General features: G+C 42.3%; 1 protein-coding gene across 2 annotated transcripts in view; it reads right to left on the reverse strand.

Moving 5' to 3' along the window:
* Positions 1 to 26,176, reverse strand: part of THRAP3 (thyroid hormone receptor associated protein 3) — a 269,684-nt gene that overhangs the window by 92,891 nt on the left and 150,617 nt on the right. For both annotated transcript variants that reach the window (XM_086956473.1, XM_086956472.1), the window contains exons 6-9: positions 25,362 to 25,534; positions 24,526 to 24,637; positions 8,506 to 8,587; positions 4,763 to 4,932 (exon numbers count right to left, since the gene is read on the reverse strand). In XM_086956473.1, coding sequence (XP_086812599.1) covers positions 4,763 to 4,932; positions 8,506 to 8,587; positions 24,526 to 24,637; positions 25,362 to 25,534 — 537 coding nt within the window. The remainder of the gene's footprint in view (positions 1 to 4,762; positions 4,933 to 8,505; positions 8,588 to 24,525; positions 24,638 to 25,361; positions 25,535 to 26,176) is intronic.

Below are 26,176 nucleotides of genomic sequence, written 5' to 3' on the forward strand. Positions count from 1 at the left end.
CTAGTCGGTCACTGGTGTAATACAATTGCTCTCATACGGTGATGTGGCATGCTTGTGGCTCAGAATATAAGTGCTGCTGGTGTGCCATTCATCAGAAGTTGTTTTGTGTCGTTTTGATTGCGACAGCTTTTTCACGCGGTATTGGCGTGGTGTTCGGCGTGAGGTGGCTGGGTTATGCTATGTTGTGGTGCCCTTAGATGTAGCCGGTCGTTGGTGTGTCAAAATTTTCTCATGCGGAGATGTGGCATGCTAGAAGTTCTAAATTGGGATGCTGTTAATTTTTATCAGAAGTTTCGTGGTGCCTTTAGTGACGTTTTTTACGTGATGCTTAGGCAGGATATTCTTTTTGTCAATCCTAGGGTTTATCACCCTTGCCCTGGTAGGTTCTTTAAAGATCTCAGCAGCATGCTTTAAAACACCTTTTAGCATAGAAGAGTTTTTACAGTCTTCTCAGATACTGAAAAAGTGTCGAAGAGGAAATCCACATCCACAGGGTCAGCATGCAGCTGGACATTGTGATTGTTAGCAGCCCGTTCAATGAGGGCATTGAAAGCAGCAGAGTCTTCTGTAGGTGAAGTCTTTGCAGAAAAAAGTTGAGGGTCTTGTCCGGAATGAGGATCCCCAGGGTCACCACCAGCTGCCCAGGGCTCATTTGTATCCTCAGGGTCTGTATAGACTGGATAACTGTATTCATCCTCATCATCTCCCTCACCAGCGTCCACATCTCAGTAAGTGGGCGACACATCATGAGTCTGTGGTGAAAGGGGTTCCACCAAGACTGGAGAGCAAGCAGAGTCCTTCTTCTTCGAGAGGGATCTTGTAAGACTCCAGTTGGGGTTCTGGGGTGATTTTCCGCTTCAGGAGGGAAAGTCTGCCCGTTTCGGCGTCGATGAAGTGTTCCTGACGCTCATCCCCCGAAGGTCGTCGAGCCGAGAACCACCGATGATGCCTTTGGCGCCGAGGAGACCTTTCCAGGCACGCCGGCCACTGCCTTAGGAGCGAAGGCCTTCTGCGCCGTCTTAGGCGGCAACGTAAAGTGGATCTGCGTGGACGCCTTAAGTGGTTTCTCCACAGGTTTCGCAGGCGGAGGGTCCTTCGGTTCGCCCGACGCGGTGCCCTCACGGATGCGCTGCAGGGAGTCCGTCACCTTCTTGGTGAGCGCGGCAGATGGGCGCGCCGGTTCAACGGAATCCGTCGAGGCCACTTTCGGAGTCAACTAACGGGGCGCTGCGCCTTTGGCCTTGTCGTGCGGACATGGGGTACTGAGGACCTTCGGGTCATCAAATCGCTTCTTTGGCTCACCGAGAGTTTTCTTCGGTTCGCAGACAGCCTTCTTCGGGTCGACTAGGCCCTTGCTGGCGTCGACCGTCTTTGGCGCCGACATCGACCACCTTTACTTTAGCCTTCGGCGCGGCAGACTTCGTCTCGACGCCCTTGACTTGACTTGACTTGACTTTTTGGCTCGACAGCCACCTTCGGCGCCGAAGCCTCCGAATTCTTCGATCCGACCAAAGCGATGCACACTTTCGGTTTCGATGCTGGCACCTGCGCAGTATCTGGCCTCGAGACCGTAAGTTTCACTTTCGGTTTCGTTTTGCCAGGGAGTGGCTCGGTAACAACGTCCGTGGCCGGGCCCGAAGGCGGGGCCGTGGAATCCATATCGAGATCTTGGGTAAGGCCCGAAGGTGATCCCTCGACCTGGGCCTTATAAATCGTCACGGCCCCAGAGTCAGTTTGAGGAAGCTCCTCATCCGAGCTATCCTCCATGGCCAAAAGGGCACAGTCGTCGTCTCCTATCTCCTCGACGACTTCTTCGCTTTCGAACACCTCAGCATCAGCGTCGTAGTCTTCTTCGACGTCCGACGCGGGGTTTGATTCAGAAACGTCCTGGATAGATTCGTCCTCGACATCCCCAGCATCGAAGATGTCCACAGGCGCCGGAGCAGATTGCTGGGCCTCCAGGCGCGCAGCTCGTCGAAGCTTAAGTGTCTTCTTGGACCTGAAGCGTGAACAAGCCATACACTTGTCCTCATCGTGGTCCGGCGACAGACACTTGTTGCACACCGGGTGGACGTCGATGTGTGGGTACTTCGAGTTACAGACCGGACATCTCTTGAATGGACTTCGTTCCATGATGGATGGTCGATAGGTCAGGAGGGTCGACTAGGCCTTTCGCGCCGAGAACACGCAGAAGTACAGAATCCGGCTCGGAGCCGAGCTAGAAGTAAAGCCGAACGCAAGACAATACCGACGTATAGACTAAAGATCTTTTGGTCTCAAAAAATTTTTTCTATCGATTCCGACAAGAGGGAATTAAAGACATCCGAACCCAATGGCGGAAAAAAACAGAGGATGGAGTCGATGCCCATGCGCACTGTAGTCCAGGGGAGGAGCCACCTATCTCGTGATACTTCGAAGACTCTTCCAGGACAACAATGTGCAATCATCCGGGGAGGAGCCACCTATCTCGTGATACTTCGAAGACTCTTCCAGGACAACAATGTGCAATCATCCGGACCCAACACTAGGCGGCGATCTATGCACAGATATGAATTCAGCAGCCCACATGCCTCGAACCTTTTTTTCGGAGTTGAAGATTTCCAGTGCTTGTCCGGTTCCGAGGCCTTATGGTCTTTTGGTGCCAGAGGGCTGGGTGCCAAAGCCTTTTTGGCTGGAATGAGGTGTATCCCAGATTTCGGCACCGAAGGTGGTTTGGTGGTTTAAGGACAGCAATGTGTGGCTTGCTTGGTCCAGAGCTGGCGGAAAGCTTTTCTTTTTTTTTTCGGAGCCGGGCCCAGATGTGGGGCTTCTGAAGCTTTGTTCTGGTCTCGACTAGGGCCTGCGGTCGAAATCTTGACTAGAGCCTTTTGCTTTTCTGGTTGGGCAGGAGTAGGGGCTTTTGTACTCACTCGTTGCCCTGGCGTGATATCAGATCTGGAGTCATCCTCTTCGGAGACAATCTCGAGTTCCTCTGAATCCTCTGGAACATCGGGGCTTTTATCGAAGATGTTTTCCGGCACCAGTGCAGCTTGTTGAGCCATGACGTGACGTAGAGCCCTGCGATCACAGATTGTCTTCTTCGAATGAAAAGAGGCACTCGCTAGGCAAACCGATGACGATAGGCAAAGGTTGCACACCTTGTGATGATCACTGTGTGGAAATTTAGCTCCACACTGGGGGGCCCAACAGCGTTGATAGGCCCAACAGCCTGCGTCGACAGCCAGAGTAGAGAAGTACAAGTTAGCGTGTCGAAGGCACGCAAACGAGACAGTACCGAAGATAATAGGTTGCGCGTCAAAAAAGTTTAGAAAATACAGTGCCGAGCCGGAGCACAGCAAGTTTCATCCGAACCCGATGGCGGGAAAAAACTTTCTGGAGATGGAGTTGATGCCCATGCACACTACTAACCAAAGGAGGAGTCACCTATCTCATGATTACAAAACTTCTACAATAACAAAGTGCAAACATCCGAGCCCAACACCAGATGGCGATCTATGCTACAGTAAACAATCTACAGCTCATATGCCTCGAACGTAGTATTTTTTGTTGATGTAATCATGTTCCTCTGTAATCAATTAATTTTCTTGCTTACTAGGAACTTTGTTTTGCTTACTTTTCTGGCCAGGATTCAGAATTGTTATGCAACATCCAACGGAGATGCACAGTATAGTTTTTCAAACTCGAATAAGGCCTTAAAATGGCCACCTCCACAACAGCATCCTGGTGTTCATGCCGGTATCCTGCAACTGATGCCCCAGAGCTGTGCCTTGCACTCGGACTGTTGGATCCTTTTCTGAAATACTGAACTTGGTAAGTGTCGTTTCTCTCTCATTGCCGGATATTAAATTTTGTTTTCACCTATGTCAAGAGAACATTGTCTAACTTTTCTGCAAATTACCTAAAACAACTCAATGAGGAGTTTTGCTGAGGTTTACATAAAAAACATGCTTATTTGTTTTGCCTTCATTTTTGAGGTCACATTCATGGATTTCTTCACAGCTAGTTTTGGAAAAGCAAAATTTGCTCTGTAGCTTTTAAAAACATTCTGGAAAAATGTAGGCTTTTTCTTGATTAAACTGAGGCACTTCAGCACATATGGCATATTTTGAGTGACACTTAATTGCTTTATCCTTTAATATTGATTGATGGCAACGGTTATCACAAATACACGTGATTCTTGATATATTCACATATATAAATGAAAGGAGAGCATTTCATAATTCTTTCGAGGCGTGTGTAAGTTTGAGTCCACTTTCTTTCTTTTATGTTTAGTGAATCTATAGAGTATTGTGTTGTTGCTAAGCATTGTCCTGAAGATGGTCCGCATATTATGAGATTAAAACATTTATGTACAACCACCACTAGTTTATTGATAATAAAGCCGTTCTTTGCATATGGCTATAGTCATCCAATAACCACCTTCGATGCTTCAGAGCTCGGGACACCCCTCTGCTCATTTGCATTTGGGGACAGGTGTTGTTAAATGGCTTTAAAGTGAACGTCATATGTCAGCAAATAAAGTCCTAACACTTGCAAAGAAGCATTTGTAGGTGTGCATTTTAAACTAATAGGTGACTACTACTATATGGTTGCTGTAGGTAATGGCAATATTGGCATGGCACAAAAAGTAGTTACTGAAAGCACTTAGCTTCTATTGGTGCATCCGATTTAGCATGCATTTAAAATACAAAAAAAAACGTATAATTGCTTCTGAAACGTCACACTAGCAATAGATTAAAAATACAGCCCTAATATGACCTACTTGTGCTTTTTTGATCCCTTGCGAGACTTGGTCGGTTTCTCAACTGATCTCTCCCGTGAACGGCTGGAATCTCTGGAATCTGGGGATTCTCGTGACCGCCCTCGCTTGTGCTCCTTATGTTTTTTACGCCGTTCAATTTCCACTGGTTCATCCTTATATTTCCCTTCAGTCTGGAAAAAAAGGCCACTTACAAGTGAGATTTAGCTTAAGGCCTCAAACTTGAGCAACAATTACTTTTAAGTGAAACAATTTAGTTTTGACAATGAAATTTTTACTCTTGTGCTTAAAATGAGAGATCGGAGAGAGAACACAAATGGTTTGATGCAAAATTAGAAACAGATTTGAAAAAAGGATTAAGAAACAACTTGCTGCTCTGACTCTTAACTGCTTCCGCGCTACCCTGTTTTCCCGCTGTGCGCTGAATTTTCAAAAATCGCGGGTTACGTGACAAAGCCAGCTCATCATGCGCGTAGCGCAGGTAATGCCCATGACGAGCTGGCTTTGTCATCCGCGCGGAAGTGGTTAAGAGCCTAAGATTACTACTATAAATCCTCCACATTATTATGCATAGTTATCAACAGGGCCATTATAATTATGCAGCAAGAGAGGGCCAAATTATGAAAGGGTTGGGTAAATGATGCAAGAAAAGGCAAATTATGCGGCATAATGTAGCACATTTAATAACGGTATTACTTGGTAATTTTTAAACTTGGTAACACTGTTTGGGCATTTGTTGCACCTCATTAGTACCAGTGTAACAGCCAAATATAGCAATAAGCAACAGAAAGGTGGTCAGATCAGCTTTCCTAAGGGCCTCCCACCAAGCTGGAACATGTCTTGCTGCATTTTTAGTAACTTTGAACCGTATAAACTATAAACAATGTTAAAATCTGCAGATTATGAGGCACATCTATTATGCGGAAATCCTCACAGCCGTACAATCGCATAATTCCAGTGGCCCTAGTTATCAGGTACTTCAAGTGCTATCTAAATGAACTGGGATTGACTACATAAAGGTTGCTGCTATTTTTGTATTTTTGTTTATGTACTTTTATGATCTTAATTGGAAAGATCGAATCAAGAAAAAAAAAGTGCTAAAGATAATTAATTTACCAAAAGGCATGCTAAATGAAGAGCAAAGTATGCACTAGCTCAGTTCAACCAATTATTGAATGGAAAGAGAAGATTTTCTATGAATTCCGGTACCAGGATTATTCCAAGAACAGTTTTGAATCTGCCCGTTTTCTCTCGAAAGAAGATACAGATTAATAACAGAATTATAAGTAAAAATAATAAATACACATCTACAAACTGTGCTTTACAAGTATTACAGATCGAGGTCAAGCACTCTAAAGTACGCATCATACTCAGGAGGTTTGACATGTGCTGCTTCAATGGAGCCATGACTCATGCCACACAATTTAAACACTGAGTGCTCAAACTTTTGAGTGGGTAGAGCAAATAGATTTTTACTAGCAGTCCCAGCAAGACCTTACAATCCTCTGCCTCTTTGCTAGGCATCCAGAAAGCGGACTGAAGTATTATTTTTCCTGCATCATACCATAAGAATCCTCCTTATTTTAGAGTTCACTGCACACAATTTTAGAATGGTAACTTTCATTTTTCTGGACAGCTCCTACTTTACGTTCTAAAATTTAAGTTGCATTAAATTACACCATCATTCACTTACTTTCAATATTATTTTGTCTCTGCAATGTCAGAATCCAGTTAGGTAATGTACAACAACTTTGGTCAAAATCAGAGTTTCAATTAATACTCCTGATGCCTGACAATACGCTACAATGGATAGTATTTTATCCCTTTCAGAAAAGGACCAATTTCTGCCCTCTTTCCCCGGTTACAGAGCGTCCTACTGTAACTAAAAGCAGCCACCTCATGGTGTTCGTGAGTACACATGAAGACCACTCTTTGCACAATTAATCTACAATTGCTCAAGTTCTTTTTTCGGTTTAATTCTTCAGAATTGATGAGCAGTAAATTACAGGGCACTGTCAAAATGCAGTCTTGGATTCCCATCCTCTTAACAGTGCAATGAATATAACCAAACAGAAAATAAAATTAAGGTAATTAATAATAGAGATCCTTGGCTGGATCTAAGCACAGGCACTTTCTTTAGAATAAATCAGACCATATCCCCAACCTCAATCTAACCCTGTAAAAAGCAAACAAACCAAAACCATGTAAATTCAATGCGATCAGAACCAAGTATAAATACATTCAATTTTCAGTATGTTTTAGAATATTCAATCAAGGATACCCTACAAACTGCTACTTAACGCCACTGAAATACAGCATGTCTAAATCTTCCATAAAACAGTATAAATTAAACACAACTGAATGTATGAGTCGATAATCTGTTAAACAATGTTGAAATGTGATTTTAGTAATCTGAACAAAAAAATTGTCACAATCATTAAGAAGTAGAGGCTTGCAGAAGCCAAAACGCCATACCGAAAGCTTCATGTGTTATTGACATTTCTACAAAGTTGGAACAGGAGTGGGGTGACAAGCAAATAATTTGTACACTGGCTAGAAGTGAAAACACCAATTTGTGATAGTTTTAGCAGAAGGTCCACCTTGCTCAGAGAGAACAGAGGTGAAAACTAGTATAATGGGCTCGGAAGCAGCACCATAGAAAGACCAAATTGACAACAGTTTCTACAATAAAGTTAGCTTAATGTACATTCTGCCGTTCGGTTCCTATATTAGGTCCTAATTTAACACCTGCTTCTTCTCAAAGGTATAAAACATCTTGCATGCTCACTGGGAGGCATAAGTCAGTTTTCTGTTCGGAAGAATAAACTTTGCTCAATACTGCATTTTACATTCAGACAATCACTGGACCATCTTAAACAAAGGACAACTATTTGAAAAACGCCAAAAGCCAATTGATCCAATGACAGGCAAAACAATTTTGAAATTGTCTGCCCTATCAATGCATTTTGGCAACAAACACAATTGTGTTTAACATGGCATAATAAAAGTACAATCCAGATCTTTGCTATGAATGCTTAATACAAACAAGAGAAAGGAGAATTTCAACAACGCGTGCAAGACAGACGTTAAGACACTTGTGGATAAAAAAAAAAAAATTCGAGAAGCCATTACCATTTTTTTTTTGTGTAACGAGCTTCAAGTAACAACTTCAGTAAAATTACTAATTCGGATTATCATGAAAGATACCAGTAGATTTCTATCCACCTTGGGTTTCAAACGTATTAAGTAAAAATTATTCAACATTTTCTTTAAAAATATGTTAAACAATAAGGAGCAATAAAAGACAAATAAGCACGGTGTTAAAAATCTAATGAACAACTACGTTCTTTGTTCTGACATTAAATTGTAACAGTTTTCCATTGACATGCAAGGAGTTTGCAAACATGGCTGGTAATATTGCATGTATACAATTGATGTAATACTTACACGCAGAAATAACAACCACAACAAGTTTCTTCTCATCAGGGGCACTTGAGTTCCAAAAATCCTTTTTTCAAGCTCACCTCAATTGATTTTTTGGGCTCATTTTTACCATATTCTAACCACTTCACAAAGGTTGTGTTGATATATTTAATAAACATTATACCCTTTGTAGATCATTTTAGAATTATGCACATCCTTAAAAGAAAAACACAAACTTAAGTCGAGAGCAAGAAAGCAACATGTTTTTATAGATAGTACCCAATGTACAACAATTCTGCATAATTTCTGAAAAAATACTTTACCTTGTTGCCGGATTCCTTGGAGATCTTTGCTTCTTCATGAGCAAAGCCTTTTCTAAACGCTGTGGGGGATATATCAATCCTCCTAAAAAACGAATCAAAAAAGCGAGGTCATGAATCTAATGAAAACATTTGTTTTCTTGTAAGACATGGTGCATGTCAACCAGGTCACAAAAAGATTGCTTTTCAATTTACAAGGTGTGAAGAACAGGTCACTACCTGTATTGCAAGATTTACAAAGAAAGAGTTCAGTGTGATTTAGAGAAGTTTCTAAAGAAACTTTTGGTATGAAAGAATAATCTGTCATTAGAACAGCTCGGTCAAAAAACCAATATGACTACTACCCTCCACAAAACATTTTAGGTCAGCCCTCTGAGCTGGTTTGAATTATCTAGGTGTTATTCTTAATTAATGTGTTGTGTATAAAAAACGTCGAAAATGTAAAACTATTTCTACAAGGATTCTTTCCTAATGTTACTTACCTGTATAACTAGTTTGCTTAGAGGGAAATACTCTTAGCAGCCAGCCCATTAAGAGGCTAAAATAGTGACATTTCATTCTTTTTACAACATCCACCAAATTACTACATTAGTTAAAGGTGAATAAAAACCTCTTTCACAAGTCTTTTTTAAAATGGAAAAAAAAGTAAATTAAGGGCATTGTTCGCAGAGAGGCTGCCACAAACATGAAAGCTGCAAAAAGAACAATTGATGGACAGAATGCAGAATAATATCATACATTCACCCCTGTACAGAGATCTGGGCCAAAATGAATGTTTTTTTTGCTCCCCTTGCCATTCCAGTTTAGCTCATAAAAAGTAAAGGAGGCCCCCTTATTTTTACGATCTGGGACAGGGGAATAGTGTTGAGGAACAGGGAAAGTCCCACTAGTTAACCACAAAGGTGGTTATGGTTATTCTGGTGGTACCCAAAGTCTTATTATTTGGCAATACCAATCATACAGAAAATCAACCTTCAAGCATTATACAAAGCTATTCAACTAGTCTAACTGTCTAGTTGAATAGCTTTGTATAATGCTTGAAGGTTGATTTTCTGTGTGATTGGTATTGCCAAATAATAAGACTTTGTGTACCACCAGAATAACCATAACCACCTTTGTGGTTAACTAGTGGGACTTCCCCATTCCAGTTTAGACCCAGCCATATGCAAATCAGTCAGTACGCTGCTCCCCATGGGAACAGTCAAGCCCGACCTGCCAGATCAGGTCATCCCTGGATGAGAAACAGACATCCTAGGACCGGTTTCGTGGTATCACCCCCTCATCAGCCAGGCTAGCTTGACTCCAGTGGCATGGAGGGCACAGGACCCACGTCTGGGCATTGTTTATTTGTCAGTGGCATGTAGAGCAAAAGAACAATGGATTTAATCCAGATCTCGTGACTGGGGGATGAATATTTGATTTGCTCTGCATTCCGTCCATCTGTCTTTTTTCCTTTCTTCCCTTGAAGGGCGCCAGGTATGCCCAGATGTGGGTCCCAGGCTTACTGTGTCACTGGATTCGCTAGCCTGGCTGATCAGGGGTGATGCCCCGGTCCCATGATGCTGGTTTCCAGTCCAGGAATGACCTGGCTTGACAGTTCAGGCTGGACTATTCCCATGAGGAACAGGGTCAGGACTTACTTGCACATGGCTGGGTCTAAACTAGGGTGGAATGGTGAGCAAAAGAACAATGGATTTAACATAGATCTCTTGACTGAAGGCGAAGGTTTGATTTGCATTCTGTCCATCTGTGTCTCTTTTACTAACAAGAAAGCTGAAAACGTCGTGAAGGGTTTCACCATTCCTCCAGTGTCCCTTCATGCCCCACAGCAGACTGATCCTAGCATAGTGAACTCTCTCAGCCTTATGGAGTTCCCTCCTACTGAAATCCTTCTCAAAACCATGTCACTAGAGGATTACCAATGACTAGTAGTGTATGTCTTTTGTCCTGACAGGAATTTTGACTTTTTCAGTCAAAATGTCTTCTATTTGGGATAGGACCAGCCTGTGGCAAGATAAAATCGCAACCAGACCTTAATGACCTTTGACGAGTGTGCCACCCAGATGCCTACTACTCTGAAGTCAGACACTGCCAGAAGTCATCCAGGAGGAGTCCCCTGAAGGAAAGGCAGAACTTCAGGATGCAAAGTCTATAGAATAGGTTCCAGGTGGTAGCTGCAGGACATTCAAAGGGGTGAGGAGGAGTTGCCCAATCTACCTCCGCTAACGTCACTAAGGACACCCAGAGGGGACAAGCCAAAGAAGGGCAGTAGCGGACAAAAAAACATTCACAGTCGAAACTCAATCTCAACGAAAGGTCTCATCCAAACCTGCTCATCAACTAAAACAGGGGCTAAAGGAAGCCCTGCTTAAGGGCTAGCATTCAGAGCCTCTGGTTTGCTCGTCTTTATTCTTTTTTCAGACTTTCCTTTTAACAGCTTGAATTTAATGTAGATGTTGGGTGTGTTCTCTACATTTTGTGGCTGGGATCAGATTTACAAATTGCTAAGTAGTCCCAAAGGACACGTTTCAAAAAAACGTTCCTGGTTATGAAAGTAGTGCATAAGAGCCCTCTGAGCTATTAAGAACTTGATTTTATGATATTTAAAGCAGCAGTTTCAATATATTCATGAACACAAAAGTAACTTGGCAACAGTTATGAAGCTCACAATGTTCCAACCAACAAAATGTGGGCAGTGGCAGTCAATTGTCCATGAAGGAATGCAATACAACGAATCAGTATCGAGAACAACCTTTGGCAGGTTTTGCAACAATTCAATAGGATAAGTTGAATAAGGCTGCAACAACTGCTTCAGCATCACAATCTGGACCTCCTGTTCGTGGAAAACTCCATGTTAAAGAGTGGATAAAATGTACTCTAAAGAAACAGTGGTAAAGGAGGACTAACTTCACATCTACTTTAAGGAATGTTCATAGACAACTTGTTTAGTCATGGTACTACTAGATAGTTTGAACTTAAAACTCTCATGGAGCGACTAACAATGAAATGGCAAGAGCCAATGTTTGGTGTTGCCAGGGGCTTCCATGACAACAATGAAATCTTGTCGCCTCTGCATTGGGGCAGTGTAAGTCTGGTAGCAGTAAGGTGGTTTTTACCGCTGTGAATAAGGTTTTTAGAGGGTGGAGAAATTTATTAGTAAAAACATTTTTCTGAATACCAGTAGTGAGTTTAATGAAACTTTGCTATAGCCTATCCACTTAAGTGTATACACCATAGACTTTGATCAGTGCATAGCAAAATCTGTGCACATCCCAAACAAAGTCTTCAAAAGAGGTCTTTAAAACTCAACAAGGATTGCTTCAAATATTCTGTGGCTAGATGCAAAATGTGAGCTGCAGCACTAAAGACTTGAGGGAGTGAGACTTATTAGTTTTATCCGGTGGGAAATCCTCTACCACCATATGCATGGATGTTCAGACAGATCCCTTTTTCAAATAGCAGCCTTTGTGGTAGCCAGTTAAGAAGATGTCCACCCTGGTTCTATGAGGCCAGAGATTAACTGAAACAGTACTTCTGAATAAGGGGCATGCACAGTTTTAAAGACTACCAAAGATTATGCTAGGGTCATCAAATTTGGAGAGTCAACCTAGTTGCTCACCCATGGAAATAGATGGACTTGTCAAATGGCTATGTTCATGAGGGATGTCAGAAGAGCCCGTTTTGGGGAGCGGAGGTTCCAAGGCAACTCAGAAGCCTCCATCAGAAGTCATGTTACATGCCGGGAGTTCAAGATCTTTGCTTTGAGGAAGAGCTTCTTCCTGAAATTATGTTTTTTGAATGAGGGCACTCATCTCGAAACCAGTGACTTTCAGGAATACAACTAATTTCAGACCAAAAACACAAGTGTTATAAGACTTTAGTCTGGACACCTCTTGAGCACGAACCAGTTTTCTACATGAAGGCTAATTGACAACTAGTTGAAAGATGAGGCGATTTGGTAGACTAACAAGTTCTTCGTGTTTAAGACATCAGAAGTTGACTGTGCTGAAAGGCCTCTTGATAGCAAATAGTTACACGCTGAACGTGCATCCTGGAAGTTAAGAAATACAAGGACAATCTGCTCAAAAGACCATAAGTAAATGTGAAAATTGAAAACCTAACCTAAGACATACATGGACAGGCTCATGTGGTGGCAGTTTTTCTGTTCTCCGTCTTGAGGTCAAGTCAAGCTCTTGGGAGTATCTTGCTAAAATATGTCCCATTTAGAAAAAGGAAGAGATTAATGCTCAAAGATCCTGCTCACCAAAGCAGAAGAAACCAGCCATTGAAATAACTTCAGTTGCCACTATAATGCATAACAGAGTGGAACAGCACCTGCTTAATATTTGGCTCAATTCACTCACATCTCACTGTCTATTTAAGAAGGAAACTACTTAGCTGAAATGCTAGTTCTCCATCAAGTAAGGCAGATTCCGGAGCAAATATAAAATACACACATTTAGAAACCAAAAACATTCAAATTCAAACATGTGCCCCAGGCTTCTTAGCACGTTTGACTCTGAAGCATTGGCATAGCCAATAGGTCTCGCCTTTGGGACCATGCAACAGTTAATGTTGTTGCACCAAGGATATTGTGCTGGATAACTAAACACTTATAAGGTCCCAAAGGCGAGACCTATTGGCTATGCCAATGCTTGAGAGTCAAACATGTGCCCTATGCTGAGACACCCAAATGCGCGCTGCAAAGGAGAGACCTACATTTTTTATTTCTGGATGCCTATTAATAAGCAATATTGGCCAAAATTCATTTTTATTAATCCAAATATACTTTAAAAAGTTAACAGTTTAAGAAACGTGATAAGAAGTACAAACCTTTACAAGAAAAATGAGGAAAGGCCAATGTAGCTAGATCGGCTGCAATTGAATAGATTGGAAAACTGCTTCCTTAAGGAAGCATATACCACAAGAATCCCATAATGCCCTATCAGTGACAGTTTCTTTATTTCCTTTGTACAGAGTTAAATGATCTTGTCAGCACAAATATATTCTCTTTTCTCCCATGACACAAGAGGGAGTTTTAATTGGTTCCTATGGAGATTCCCATAAATGTGAACTAGAATTACAGATAAATGTCCCCTTTGTCATAGGGTATTGCACGGATAAGCTTTGTAAAATAAGCAAGACCATCCCTTAGAAATGGGACAGAAGAAAAGAGAAAACCCTCCCTATTTTCCCCAAAAAGGTTCCCCCTGAGAGATCTGATCTATTTGAGGGTTCACTAAAGAAGTTGTCACAAGTCTATGCCTCGAGTGGACCAACATCCAAGCAGCTGCTCTGCAAATCTGATACCTCAACACATCAGTTTCAGATTCACCCATAGTCGTGTGAGCTCTGGGTCTATCTATTACAGATTTTTGTTATTTTGCAGAAAATGCAAGATACAATACTATCCACCTAGAAATTGGTTATCTTGAAGTGCATTTAGATTTTTTTTAAGTTACTGAAATTCGGCCAATTTAGACAGATAGTGACAAAATGTGTTTTGTGAAGAAGATGTAATAATGTTACTCTTTTATTAAAGTGATTTGGGGTGCCCATTTGGTGTTCTGTATCAACCAAGATTCCCTTGAAAGAGAAAAATATGTTTTTACGTTTAGTTTCATTTTTCCCTACGCTTTGGGAAATTTTTCCTTGGGTATCTTGCATCATAAAATACTAGCAGCTCCTTCTGTGGTGACATTAAGGATTATTTTTGGGTGCAGTATTTAGCACGGCTCAATATTCTAAAAGCCTTTTTACAGTGTCCAGAAAAGGCTGCATCGTGGCTGGTTCTACTCCTTGATCCAAAATACCATGCATCTCAGACTAGGACATTACTGATCCTGCTCCTGGTGCACAAGCATGCAGTATTTAAACCTCTGAACTGTTCAAGGTAAATCTTTGATGGCGTTTCTCCATTCGTTAAGATATTCACACTGGTGAATTAGTTCTTTAAAAACACTCTTGGATAAAAGTACTTACTGTGAAAGTTAAATGATGGAAAAGTTACCATTAGCCATTCTTGCTGCACAAACTCTGGTTAAACGAAAGGCAAGACAGAACAAGTCACCCTATTTAGACTAAATATTAACGAATTAAGAGCTTCAGCCTTACAAAATAAAAGGTGCATCACAGTTTAAGTGAACGTAAATGGCTAACGAAATCCTTCACAGGACTAGAGAAGTTAGGTTTGGGAAAGAGTTTTAATTCTGAAATATTTATTGAAGTGGTCATGGGCAACTGAAGAAATGCTCTCAATCCCTTTCACTAATAGTTAACCACCTCTTTTCACCATACTAAATCCTGCTTCCATATTCACCTTTCGCCTGAATCACGTACCCCTCTGGTTTATTTTCAGAGACTACAGAGGTGGTAAATATCAACCATGTGCATGGACCAATCTCCCTCTCTACATATGAAAGATTCCCAACATTCCAGCCTTCATAAACAAACTGGAGTGTAAAATCCTTTTAATGTGTTAGAATTTCAACGTATACTCAAATGGCTCCTTGCCACAGTGGTGCTTGCTGGCTTCAAAGTAGTCACAAAATAAACTTGATCAAAATGTTATCAATTGCTAAGTAACTATAAAACCTACACAGCTGAACACGGTCCTTTTTCACCATTTAGACTGCCTTCCAGACATATTTGTACTTAATCAAAACTGCAGCAAGAGAAAAATTCAGGGGAGGAAAAGCACTCTACTAAAGGTAGTAACACTTGGAATTTCCTGTAACACTAGATACATTTGGAAATGAAATTGAAAAGGGTCACATGTTCAAAGATATCTGCAGGAAAAGCTAATGTAAATCTTAGCCTTGATACGGTCACTGTATGACTGCATACCCTAAACAGCTCAGTACTAGGATTACATTATTTCACTAATAATTGCAACGTTTATTGGTTTGGAATTAGTCGGACAATTCTAAGACCATGGTTTCAAGCAGCGAACATCGGAGTGTAAAATACATACCAAAAAAATATCTTCTGGGGACCACTCTGAGGAAACTTAAAATGTCACGACAACTTAATAAAGTAGCTGCGCAAGCCTAATATCAAACAAAAGAAAGTAACTTGCCATTCATTTTTTTTGACGTACTTCTATATTGAGAGATTAAAGGTATATACATTCATAAAAGTATAATACATCATAGTAGACCCATAAAAGTCTAGTGATTTAACATATATATAGTATGATATATAGAAGAAACAACATGCATACAAGAAAGGAAAGGCAAGGAAATAGGATAAATGAACTAAAAGTGTTAAGAAGAGAAATGGAAAATAGTGGACATTGTATGTTAGGAAATCTAATTCTGGCTAGATATAATCATGGGAAAAATAATGGGATGGGTAAGGAAAATGCTACTTACCAATATGCATCTGTTCTTGGCATGTAGAGATGCAGAGTTACACACTATGCATAGATGGCCATCTAGTGTTGGGCCCAGATGTTTGCAGTTTGTTTTGTTGTAGAAAAGTCTTTGGAAGTCACGGGATAGGCGACTCCTCCTTTGGATGATACTGCGCATGGGCATCGGCTCCAACCCCAGATTGTTTTTCGCCATTAGGGAAGTGATGGAGCTGTACAAGAGGTAGTGCTGTCCATGTGAATTGTATCTAATTAAGATAATACTGGAACAGATAAAGGTAGGCGGGTGGGCGTGGGTAACTCTCCAGCTCTACATGCCAAGAACAGATGCATATTGGTAAGTAGCATTTTCCGTTGAGGCATATGAGCTGCAGATTACACACTATGCATAGATTGTAAAGCAGTACCCACACTTCGCGGCGACCACCAGTATCTGTTGTAGTTGTTTGAAACAGTTTTTAGTACAGCCTGGCCCACAGTGGCTTGTTGTTTAGTTTGCACATCTACACAGTAATGCTTTGTGAATGTGTGCTGTGTAAGCCATGTAGCTGCTTTGCAGATATCATCTAGGTGCTCCCTAAGAATGCCATTGAACCCCCTATTTTCCTTGTAGAATGGGCTTTTGGAGGAATTGTTTATGTAAAATTGACTTTGTGGAAACATATTTGTATGCATTTAACAATCTACCTAGCGATCCCTGATTTTGATATGGGGTTGCCTTTATGTGGCGGTGAAAAAGACACAAAAAGTTGTTTTGTTTTACGAAAGGTTTGTGTCCTTTCGATATAGTACAGTAATGCTCTTTTGACATCTAAGGTGTGTAGAGCTCTTTCTGCGACTGTTTGAGGCTGCGAGAAAAATACGGGCAGCTCAACTGATTGATTTAGATGGAATGGTGAAATGAATTTAGGAAGGAATTTAGGATTAGTACCAAGAACCACTTTGTTATGATGCATTTGCAGAAAAGGTTCTTGAATGGTTAATGCTTGTAGTTCACTAACCCTTCTGAGAGAAGTAATTGCTACTAGGAAAGCTACTTTCCAGGTTAGGAATTGCAAAACACATTTATGTAATGATTCAAAGGGAGGACCCATTAATCTTTTAAGAACAATGTTTAAGTTCTGGGAGGAATTATTCTTTTGAGTCCTTTCATGAAAGCTTTTATAGCTGGAACTCTAAAAAGAGATAGATGTTGTCTATTTTGTAAGACTGCTGCAATGGCAGCAAGGTGTAGTCTGAATGACGTATAGGCTAAATTACACTTCTGAAGGTGTAATAGATATCCTATGATGTGTTGAATAGACATGTCTATGGGATTTAGTTGGTTGTTTTGGCAGTATATGACAAAGCGTTTCCACTTCGCAGCATAACATGCTCTAGTAGTGGGACATCTAGCTTATTTAATAATGTTCATACATTCTGGAGGAAAGTTAAGGTAGAGATCAAACAAAATGATTTAAGTTAAGGTAACCAAACTATGACCTCAGGAGCCAGATCGCTAGATTGAGCTGAGCTGGGTCCGGGTGTCCGATCTCTCCATGGTTCTGTTAATAGGCGTGGAGATCGGTTTCGTTTTTGGTGTGGTACTACAGACGTCTGCAACAGCGTGGTGTACCACGGTTGTCTGGCCCAAGCTGGAGAGACTAGAATGAGTGTCAGGGAATGTTGTTGAAGTTTGTGTACCACTAACGGAGGTAGTGGGAGAGGAGGAAAAGCATACGTAAATAGTTTTGACCAGTTCATCCATATCGCATTGCCTTTGGACAATGGGTGTGGGTATGTGGCGGCAAAGTTTGGGCATTTTGCGTTTGTGGGTGGTGAAGAGGTCGATCTGAGGTTGTCCCCAAATTTGAAAGAACGGATGAAGAACTTGCGGATGAAATTCCCACTCGTGGATCTGCTGTGTTTGTCGACTTAGCAGATCTGCCTTAGTGTTTTGTACTCCTGGGACGTGTTGGGCTAAGAGGAAGATCTTGGTATAGCCCATCTCCATATCTGCTGTGCTAACAGAGAGCTGCAGAGAGTGTGTTCCCCCTTGTTTGTTTATGTAGTAAATAGCTATCATATTGTCTGTGCGGACTAAGACGACTTTGCCTGACACTTGCATTTGAAATGCTTTTAGGGCTAGAAACGCAGCTAGCAACTTCAAATGATTGATGTGGAGTAACTTCTGTTGCGGTGTCCACCAGCCTTGCATGGTGTGATGCAGTAGGTGAGCTCCCCAGCCGGAGAGCGATGCGTCCGCTGTCATGACGATTTGAGGAACTGGCTCTAGAAACGGTCGCCCTTTGGAAAGGTTTTTGGTGTTCCAACATTGCAGAGAACGATGAGTCCGACTGTCTACCAACACTAGGTCTGTTAGTTGACCTTGAGCCTGGTTCCATTGGCATGCTAGGCACTCTTGAAGTGGACATATTTGCAGTCTTGCGTGAGGTACTACAAATATGCAAGTTGCGGTTTGAATTTTGTTAGGAGAGTTTGTATACTTGTTATCCTGGCTGGAGAGGGATAAGCTAGTGTTAGTTGGGTGTTTATTGTAGCGCCCAGATACTGTTGTATGTGCGAGGGTTGCAGATGCGATTTGGTGCAATTTACTGTGAATCCCAAGTCGTGAAGCAGTTGAATAGTAGCGTGAGTGTGTTGTACACACTGGCTGTATGAGCTGGCTTTTATGAGCCAGTCGTCTAGATATGGGAAGACATTAATATGTTGTGTTAAGTGTGCTGCTACTACTGCTAGGGATTTGGTAAACACCCTCGGCGCTGTTGTGACCCCGAATGGGAGCACTTTGAACTGGTAGTGCTGCCAGTCTAGCACAAATCTGAGATATTTTCTGTGCACTGTGTGAATGGGAATATGGAAGTAGGCGTCCTTGAGATCTAGGGTGACCAGGAAGTCGTTTAGTAGAGGAAGGACTTGTTGGAGTGTGATCATGTGAAAATGGTCCGACTGTATGTAAATGTTTAGAGGTCTGATGTCTAGGATGGGGGTCTTAAAGAGCCGTCCTTCTTTGGTATTAGGAAATATAGGGAGTATACTCCTTTGTTTTTCTGATGCTCTGGAACTATTTCTATTGCCTTTTTCTGCAGGAGGGATATTACCTCCTGTCTGAGCAGTGTTAAATGTTCTTGTGACATTGAACATTGCTTGGGTGGTATGTTTGGGGGGGGGGGGGGGGGGGGGGGGGGGGGGGTGGATGTTAGTTCTGACAGTAACCGGACTGAATTATTTGGAGCACCCACCCGTTTGATGTGATGTTTTCTCAAGCTGGCAGGTATTGTTGAAGTCTTCCCCCGACAGGAGTGGAATGGGACGGGGGAAGGGAATCATTGGGCAGGGGTAGAGGCAGAGCGGGAGTTTTTTTTACCTCTGCCTTTGGTAGCCCTTGCTGTAAGTGGACTCTGTAGGAGCTTTGTATGAGGTAGAAGCTGTGTCCTGAGCGACAAAATGAACATCTGGGAGCCTGCGACTGCAGGGCTCCCATAGATTTGGCGGTATCTGTATCGTTTTTCATTTTTTCATGTGATACATCTACGTTAAGTCCGAATAGGTGTTGCTCATCAAAGGGTTGATTGAGAATGGCACTTTGTACTTCAGGTTTGAACCCGGATATGCGTAGCCAAGCATGTCTACGTAATAGGACACTGGTAACTGTCCTAGAGTCAGTATCTGCTGCATCCAGTGCACACCGAATAGAGGTGTTTGTAATGTTTTTCCGCTCTTGGATAAGTTCATTTGCTCTATCCTTGTACTTATCAGGGAGGTGCCTCATTAATGATTCTAATTCGTCATAATGTGCCCTGTCATATCTGGCTAATAATGCCTGTATTGGCGATACGCCATGTTTACTGCTTGAGACGCCGTTTTTTCCCTGTTGCGTCAAGTAGCTTAGACTATCTGGTGGTGGAGCTTCAGCTGATGTTTGTGAGTTTGCTCTCTTGCGTGCATTTGAAACTACAAGTGAGTCTAGTGATACAGGACCTTTAATATATGCTGGGTCTGAGGGAGCAGCTTTATATTTTTTCTCTATGCGAGGGTTAATGACCAGAGTTCTGACTGGGTCTTTGAAGACTTCAGGAGCATGCTTAATCCCTCCTTTAAGCATTGGTAAAATGGAGGAGTACCTTTGTGCACTATCAAAGGTATCCATTAAGAAGTCTTCATCTACAGGGTCTGTATGCATGTCTACCCCATAATATTGCGCAGCCCTGTGAATTAATGGATTGAAACCCATAGTGTCTTCTGGTGGGGAAGGCCTTGAGGGGTATGTGTCATCCTGAGGGACATTTGGGATATCTGGGGTGATATAATCATCCCACGGGTCAGGTCATCCTGTAGGAGTAGCTGGATCAGGCATGTTACCCCCATGTCATCAGAGCCATCATCCCTGTTGTCATCGTGTGGTATGATAGAGGATTGGGGAAATGTGGTATGGGAGGATGTGGTGATGGTACAGGTGAAAAAGAAGGGGAAGGCAGTCTTAAGGGAGAGGTAGCCATGTCCTCCTTTGAATGCGGAGCTGGTGTGTCCATTGGTCGCTTTATTGAACCCAAAATCAGCTGTCCAGTGATTGGATCTTTTGCTAGAGCAGGGTCTGGATAAAGTAAGTCCTCTGCAAGAGGCCGATCTTTTGGTGCGGAGGAAGGTTTTGGCACCGAAGCGGTTTCTTCTGGTTTTTTGGCAATGTCTTTAACCGGAGAAGCAGGAGTCTTTCGGCTCTGAAGCTTTTTTTCGGTTCCGAAGGTTTTTTCGGCTCCGGTATGTTTTTGGGATCCGATGGTTTTTTCGGTTCCGGTGGTTTTTTTTAATCCAAAGTGGGTTTGCTTGGTTCCGACTTGGGTTTCGGTGCCGAAGGAGTAGTGGTATGTTTCGGCACCGATGGTTTGGATGTCGGCGTGGCCGGTGAAGTTGTCTTTTTCGGTGTCGGTAAGTGTGCCCCAAGACCGTGCAAAGGCCGACTCTAGCCCGAGTCGCCTGAAGGCTTCATTAGCTTCTTAGCCGGGCCCGAAGGTGGGGCAGTAGAAGCAGTGTGTCGGTGTGCACCAGAGCCAGAGGGTGTGACCGGGGCCTTCTTTGGGTGTGTCGAGGAAGGGTCAGGGTCGACGGTCTTACTTACAGCCCGCTGTGCTGGAGTGATGTCCTCGACTTCGGAGTCTTCTGCCTCGGAATTGCTGTCTACGTTGTGTTGTTCTGGAACGTTGACGCCTTCCTCGAAAATGTCGTCCAGAATCGAAGCTGAAGATTGAGCCATTGTTCGCCTCGCTCTTCGGTCCTGGAAAGTCTTCTTGGAGCAGAAAGAGGAACAAGCAGGACAGTCTTTGCCTCGTGCTCCGGGGAGAGGCAAAGGTTACACACTTCATGAAGGTCTGTGTGGGGAAACTTCGACCCACATTGAGGAATATTTTTAAATGGCGTCCTTTCCATGAGTTGGGGTCAAGGCCTAGTTAGGCCCATAGGCCGTCGACCGGAATCAAAGTTTTCGGTGTTGAAGAGTAGAGTCAACTGGAAAAGCGTTCGAAACTTAATTTCTGTAAGTTGGTGAGGATTGCGCGCCGAAGGAAATCGGTTCCAACACGGAGCGCTGGAAACACATCCGAGCCCGGTGGTGGAAAAAAAACACATCCGAGCCCGGTGGTGGAAAAAACAATCTGGGGATGGAGCCGATGCCCATGAGCAGTATCATCCAAAGGAGGAGTCACCTATCCCGGGACTTCCAAAGACTTTTCTACAACAAAACAAACTGCAAACATCCAGGCCCAACACTAGGTGGCCATCTATGCATAGTGTGTAACCTGCAGCTCATATGGCTCGAACATATAATTTAGAAATAGTAAAATATGTTGTGTATATAATATGAAGAATGATATACATACATATGAGTGATGGAAGTTCATGAAGGGTATAAAATAGGTAAATAATTAAGCTAAGAAGATAAATGAATAATGGGTAAATAAACAGATAAATAAATACTTGAGAGAGTAGATGAGTAATAAAGTGAATAAGGAAATGGAAGAATGGATAAAGAAATGAAAAGAAAGAAATGAGAAAAAAGAATATGAGAAGAAACAACAAAAAATATGAGAAGAAAAAACAAGGAAGTTAGAAATAGGACTTGGAGTAAAAAACACTCGTGAAAGTTATGTTGTACTGTAATTGCACTTATATAGCTCTTTCTACCAGACGAAGCGTCAAAGCACTTTTTCGGCGAGTAGCACGCTACTCCGGAACCCAGAGATTAGTGGTGAATTAGTATGGTGAAGATATGAAAGTAATTTGAGCTGTGGATATGTCAGTCAGTTATTTTGATTGAGAAGGACAGTGGAGAATTAAAGAGATAAAAAGGTTTGCTTTAATATAGCGCCTGCCACCCCGAAGAAGCGCTGAAGCGCCCCCTCAGCGAGTAGCATGCCAATCTGGAACCCATTAAGGACCAGCGGTGAACCAGCATAGTGAAACATAAAACCAATGAGTGGTGGACATGCTAGTCCGGCACCCGGATTGAAAAGGACAGTAGAGAGACAAATGGGAAGGATCCATGGTTATTTATTTTATTTTGGAGCTCATAACAGCAGTGATGGTGCTTTATGTCTCTCCTCTAGTATCTGTGTAACCTCTGGGTTTATATATCAGTGTTTCATAGAGGCGTCTCAAATATAAGCAGCCAGTGACTGGATCAAAGAAACCATACTGGGAACTAGAGTCTTCGTGGCGACTTTCATGGCTTTGAGATGAATGGCAAGTTCCTTCTGATGTAAAGCAGCAGGACAGACTGCACTGGAGAAAAAGTTTTGACTCACCGTCACACAACTCTAGCAGAAGTTCTCAGCACTATAGCCCCAGTAATTTTCAAATTTCTAATTGTGAGACAATTAATGGAATAGTAGGCCCAATGCTATTTAAACCATTTGCATTGCATTTAACACACAAGGCAAGAGTCTTAAGTTACTGAGCTATGTGGCTGCCTAAGGACTGAAACGTTCTTCAAGATGAAGTTACTTGCATTATCAGACGAATGCAAAAAATGTAAAATAGCACATGCACACTATGGCAAGCACATACTGACAAGTTCATGCTATTACGGTTTTAAAACATGCTATGGAAACCCAACATTATAAAGGAAAATGTATTAATTCTCCTTTAACACCTTGGCTGCTAGGCGTTTTCCCCCCCTGTGCTGGAAAATGATTGAGTGCATGATTCATGACGAGCTCAGCTCGTCATCAGCACAGCTCAACTGTGCATCATGACGAAAGGGTTAAAGACCATTTGGCAAACCAAGGGTCACTGTATGGAAAGGGAACAGTCGCACTGCACCTTGGATGACACTTTTCTGCATAAAACTGAGGGGATGTCCACGAACTAAGCCCTTACGTGCCACCTCCCTGAGAGGATCTTTTAAAAACCTATTGGTGCTGGCCGGGACCACCATGCCGAGGAGCTCAGAACTCCATGGGATCTGTCTAGGCCACAGATTCTCTATTCGCTGCAGGGCCATGAGGCCCATAGTGTAATTTTCGGGAGAATGGCTGCTGCAAGGATATAAAGTGAACAAAGGCACAGCAGATTGAGGTTTCTCACATAATACCTCTTGACAATCGTTCGCAGTCCCAGAGAAGCACAAAGCAGGAGAAGGCTGCATCCACAGTATTAACCTACAAACATGTGACCCTTTTGATCCCAATGAATATACCAGACGGGCAGCAGCTGCTAAATACGGCTCTGTCTGTATGCACGAGCCACCTCGGTGTCCCACAAACACGTTTTTAAAAAATGGCGTGCCCACAACTCCAGAGGCAAATCGGAGGAGCACGGAACTACATGTAATATTTTTTTCAGTGCAGTAATGCGGTGATAATACATTTGCATTAGTCTAACAACTAATGAGTGACACTTGGCAAGGCTGATTGCATTACAATACCTATGTTCCGTCATCACGATGCTTACCAACCAGCACTCCAAACTGAAAATGAAGCTTACAGTGAGCCATCAACATGTAGTAACTAGTTTAATTAGGTTCAGAGTGTGAGTGTCCTATGCTTAGAGTTGAAAAGTTTGGGAGGTAGAAGGTGCTGGGGCAATTAGGCTTACCAAAATGCAGAGCTGCGGTAATTCTTGGCCCTACAGGGTGCCACCAAGTCATTCTCCCCTTCTAGACTATATCCAAGGTTGGGCCCCTCCCGGCCCCAGAGGCCAGTCTTCTCAGCACAGTCTTTGGTCACCAGCAACTTAGTCTCTCCTAACCAGGACAGTGTCTCTTTGCCGCCTCGAATCCCTTGGCCAGTCTCTGCTTCCAAAGACGTATTCTACTGGCAGCTTGCTGTTGTACACTCCATCATAACCTGCTGTATGCTCAAAACACCTAGTACGACTGAGCTTCAGCCACCTCACAGTAAAAAATTTAGCACACGCGCATCGCTTCGTGAAAGGGAGTGTGAACATTTAGTTACACCCCAATATGCATTGGGGGGAGTAATTTAAATATCTTCATTACAGCTCGATGTCTTGCAATCTGAAGAAAAACACAATGCACCACAAGTTGCCAAAATGCATACAAAGAAATCTTTACAATAGATGTCGAAACCTAAAAAGACATCAACGAATGAGCGATTTATGCAAATAAAAAATGTACCATTAAAGTCATAAAAATCTACCTGTGTATTTCTGGGCTCTTCTTGCTTTTTGTAGGTTCCTGGTCAGCTCCTTTCTTTAAGTACTTTGTAAACCGTTCATTCAGAGTCATTCCCCCGGGACCAAAATGATGCTCTGTTGATTTTATTTAGGGGAGAAACACCACCCAGTTAATTTAATTTATGTTTCAGAAGAGCAGCCTCAAAGAGAGGAACAAACTGAGTCTGAAAGGGATTCAAGAGGATTAAAAATACAGTAGGAAAAATAGCTTAGTCCAACAATCAAATGCATTTAACTTTAAAAAACTGTCAAAAGTAAATGTTGCCACTTGGCTTGCATGAAGACGGCTGTACTATCAAAGAAATGCATGCTTTGTTACAGAAGATTTTAAAAGTTTGCATTGCTCAGTGAGTGCAACTTCCCTCCTGCATTTAAATACCACAAGTTAAAACAAAAGTGTTGCGTTCGAAGGAATAAACCAGGGGATCCAAGAACTGAAGATCATAGATATAACCCACTTTCAGTGATGGCAGGCATTTAAGTAAAGAATAAATTAAAGTTACAAGGCCATAATAAATTATGTGGAGCAGGGTGGTCTATGGCAGCCTCCATTTTAAATGTCGTAAATAAAATGGTTTACGGACTCCTACACTAACAAAAGTTGTTGTGAATGCTAAGACACCCTATACTAAAAGTGCAGAAGCTGCGTAGTCAAGATCAGAAAGAGACACAAATTGGGAAGTCTGGGTATAAGAACCCCTGGATATTTTCTATGCCAGTTTATGCTATTTTTTCTGATTCTGAGAATTTGCCTGGACTGAAGTGCCTATTGGTGTGAGAACAGGTTTTTGAAATCTACCTTTTACATGGTGTACGATGGTCACTATATGCTGAGCAAACAGCTCGGAAGGACTGCGCTGAGGCTGTGCCGACTGTATGTGCTGAAAAATGGAACGGAAATCGGCTTCCTTTTTATTGGTATGAACCAAATCCCGAGAAAGTTTGCGCTCATGAGCCAACATTCCACTGGGCCTGCAAGACGAAGCATATTTAGAAAAGTTATTTTTAAATGTTACATTCCTAAGTACAATATACATTTTAAACTCAATGTTTTCAAAGTAGTTCTATGGTATACAATAACATTATGTAAGCTTACATGCATTACTACATTTTTTGAACAATCGATTCAAAACACCAGCTTTGATAAGCACCACCCGTTGAAGGAACTAGATTTATACAGGCCACTAATGCCAAGTAGGCTTAGGTACGTGCCTTTTCAAGGTGCGACATTCTAACAACCTTTTTCTCTCTCAATAAGAAAGGGACCATTTCATATACCGCCTGAATTATTTGCATTAACGGGAGGCTTTTGTGGCTGGACACAGAAATAGTAAAATCTTAACTAGTTTTTGTGTAGCCCTATATACCATAATCACCTAAACCAATATTCACAGGACTAATTTCTGAAACCTGAAGTGAGGAGGAAGTGCTATGGGACTCCTCCTAGATGCACTTCAGCACCAAGACAACTCTTAAGAGGGCCCCCATGGCTGGAAGAATAGTCACCTTGAAAGCTGGTGAACACCTGTATTAAGTTCTCTTCCAAATTCCCAAGCACCCTCTACCTCTTGACTGAAACAGGAACTCAGAATTATGCCAGAAGCAAATACTTTT

This window comes from Lissotriton vulgaris, chromosome 2_1 (genome assembly GCF_964263255.1).
Source record: "Lissotriton vulgaris chromosome 2_1, aLisVul1.2, whole genome shotgun sequence".
NCBI classification, from domain to species: domain Eukaryota; kingdom Metazoa; phylum Chordata; class Amphibia; order Caudata; family Salamandridae; genus Lissotriton; species Lissotriton vulgaris.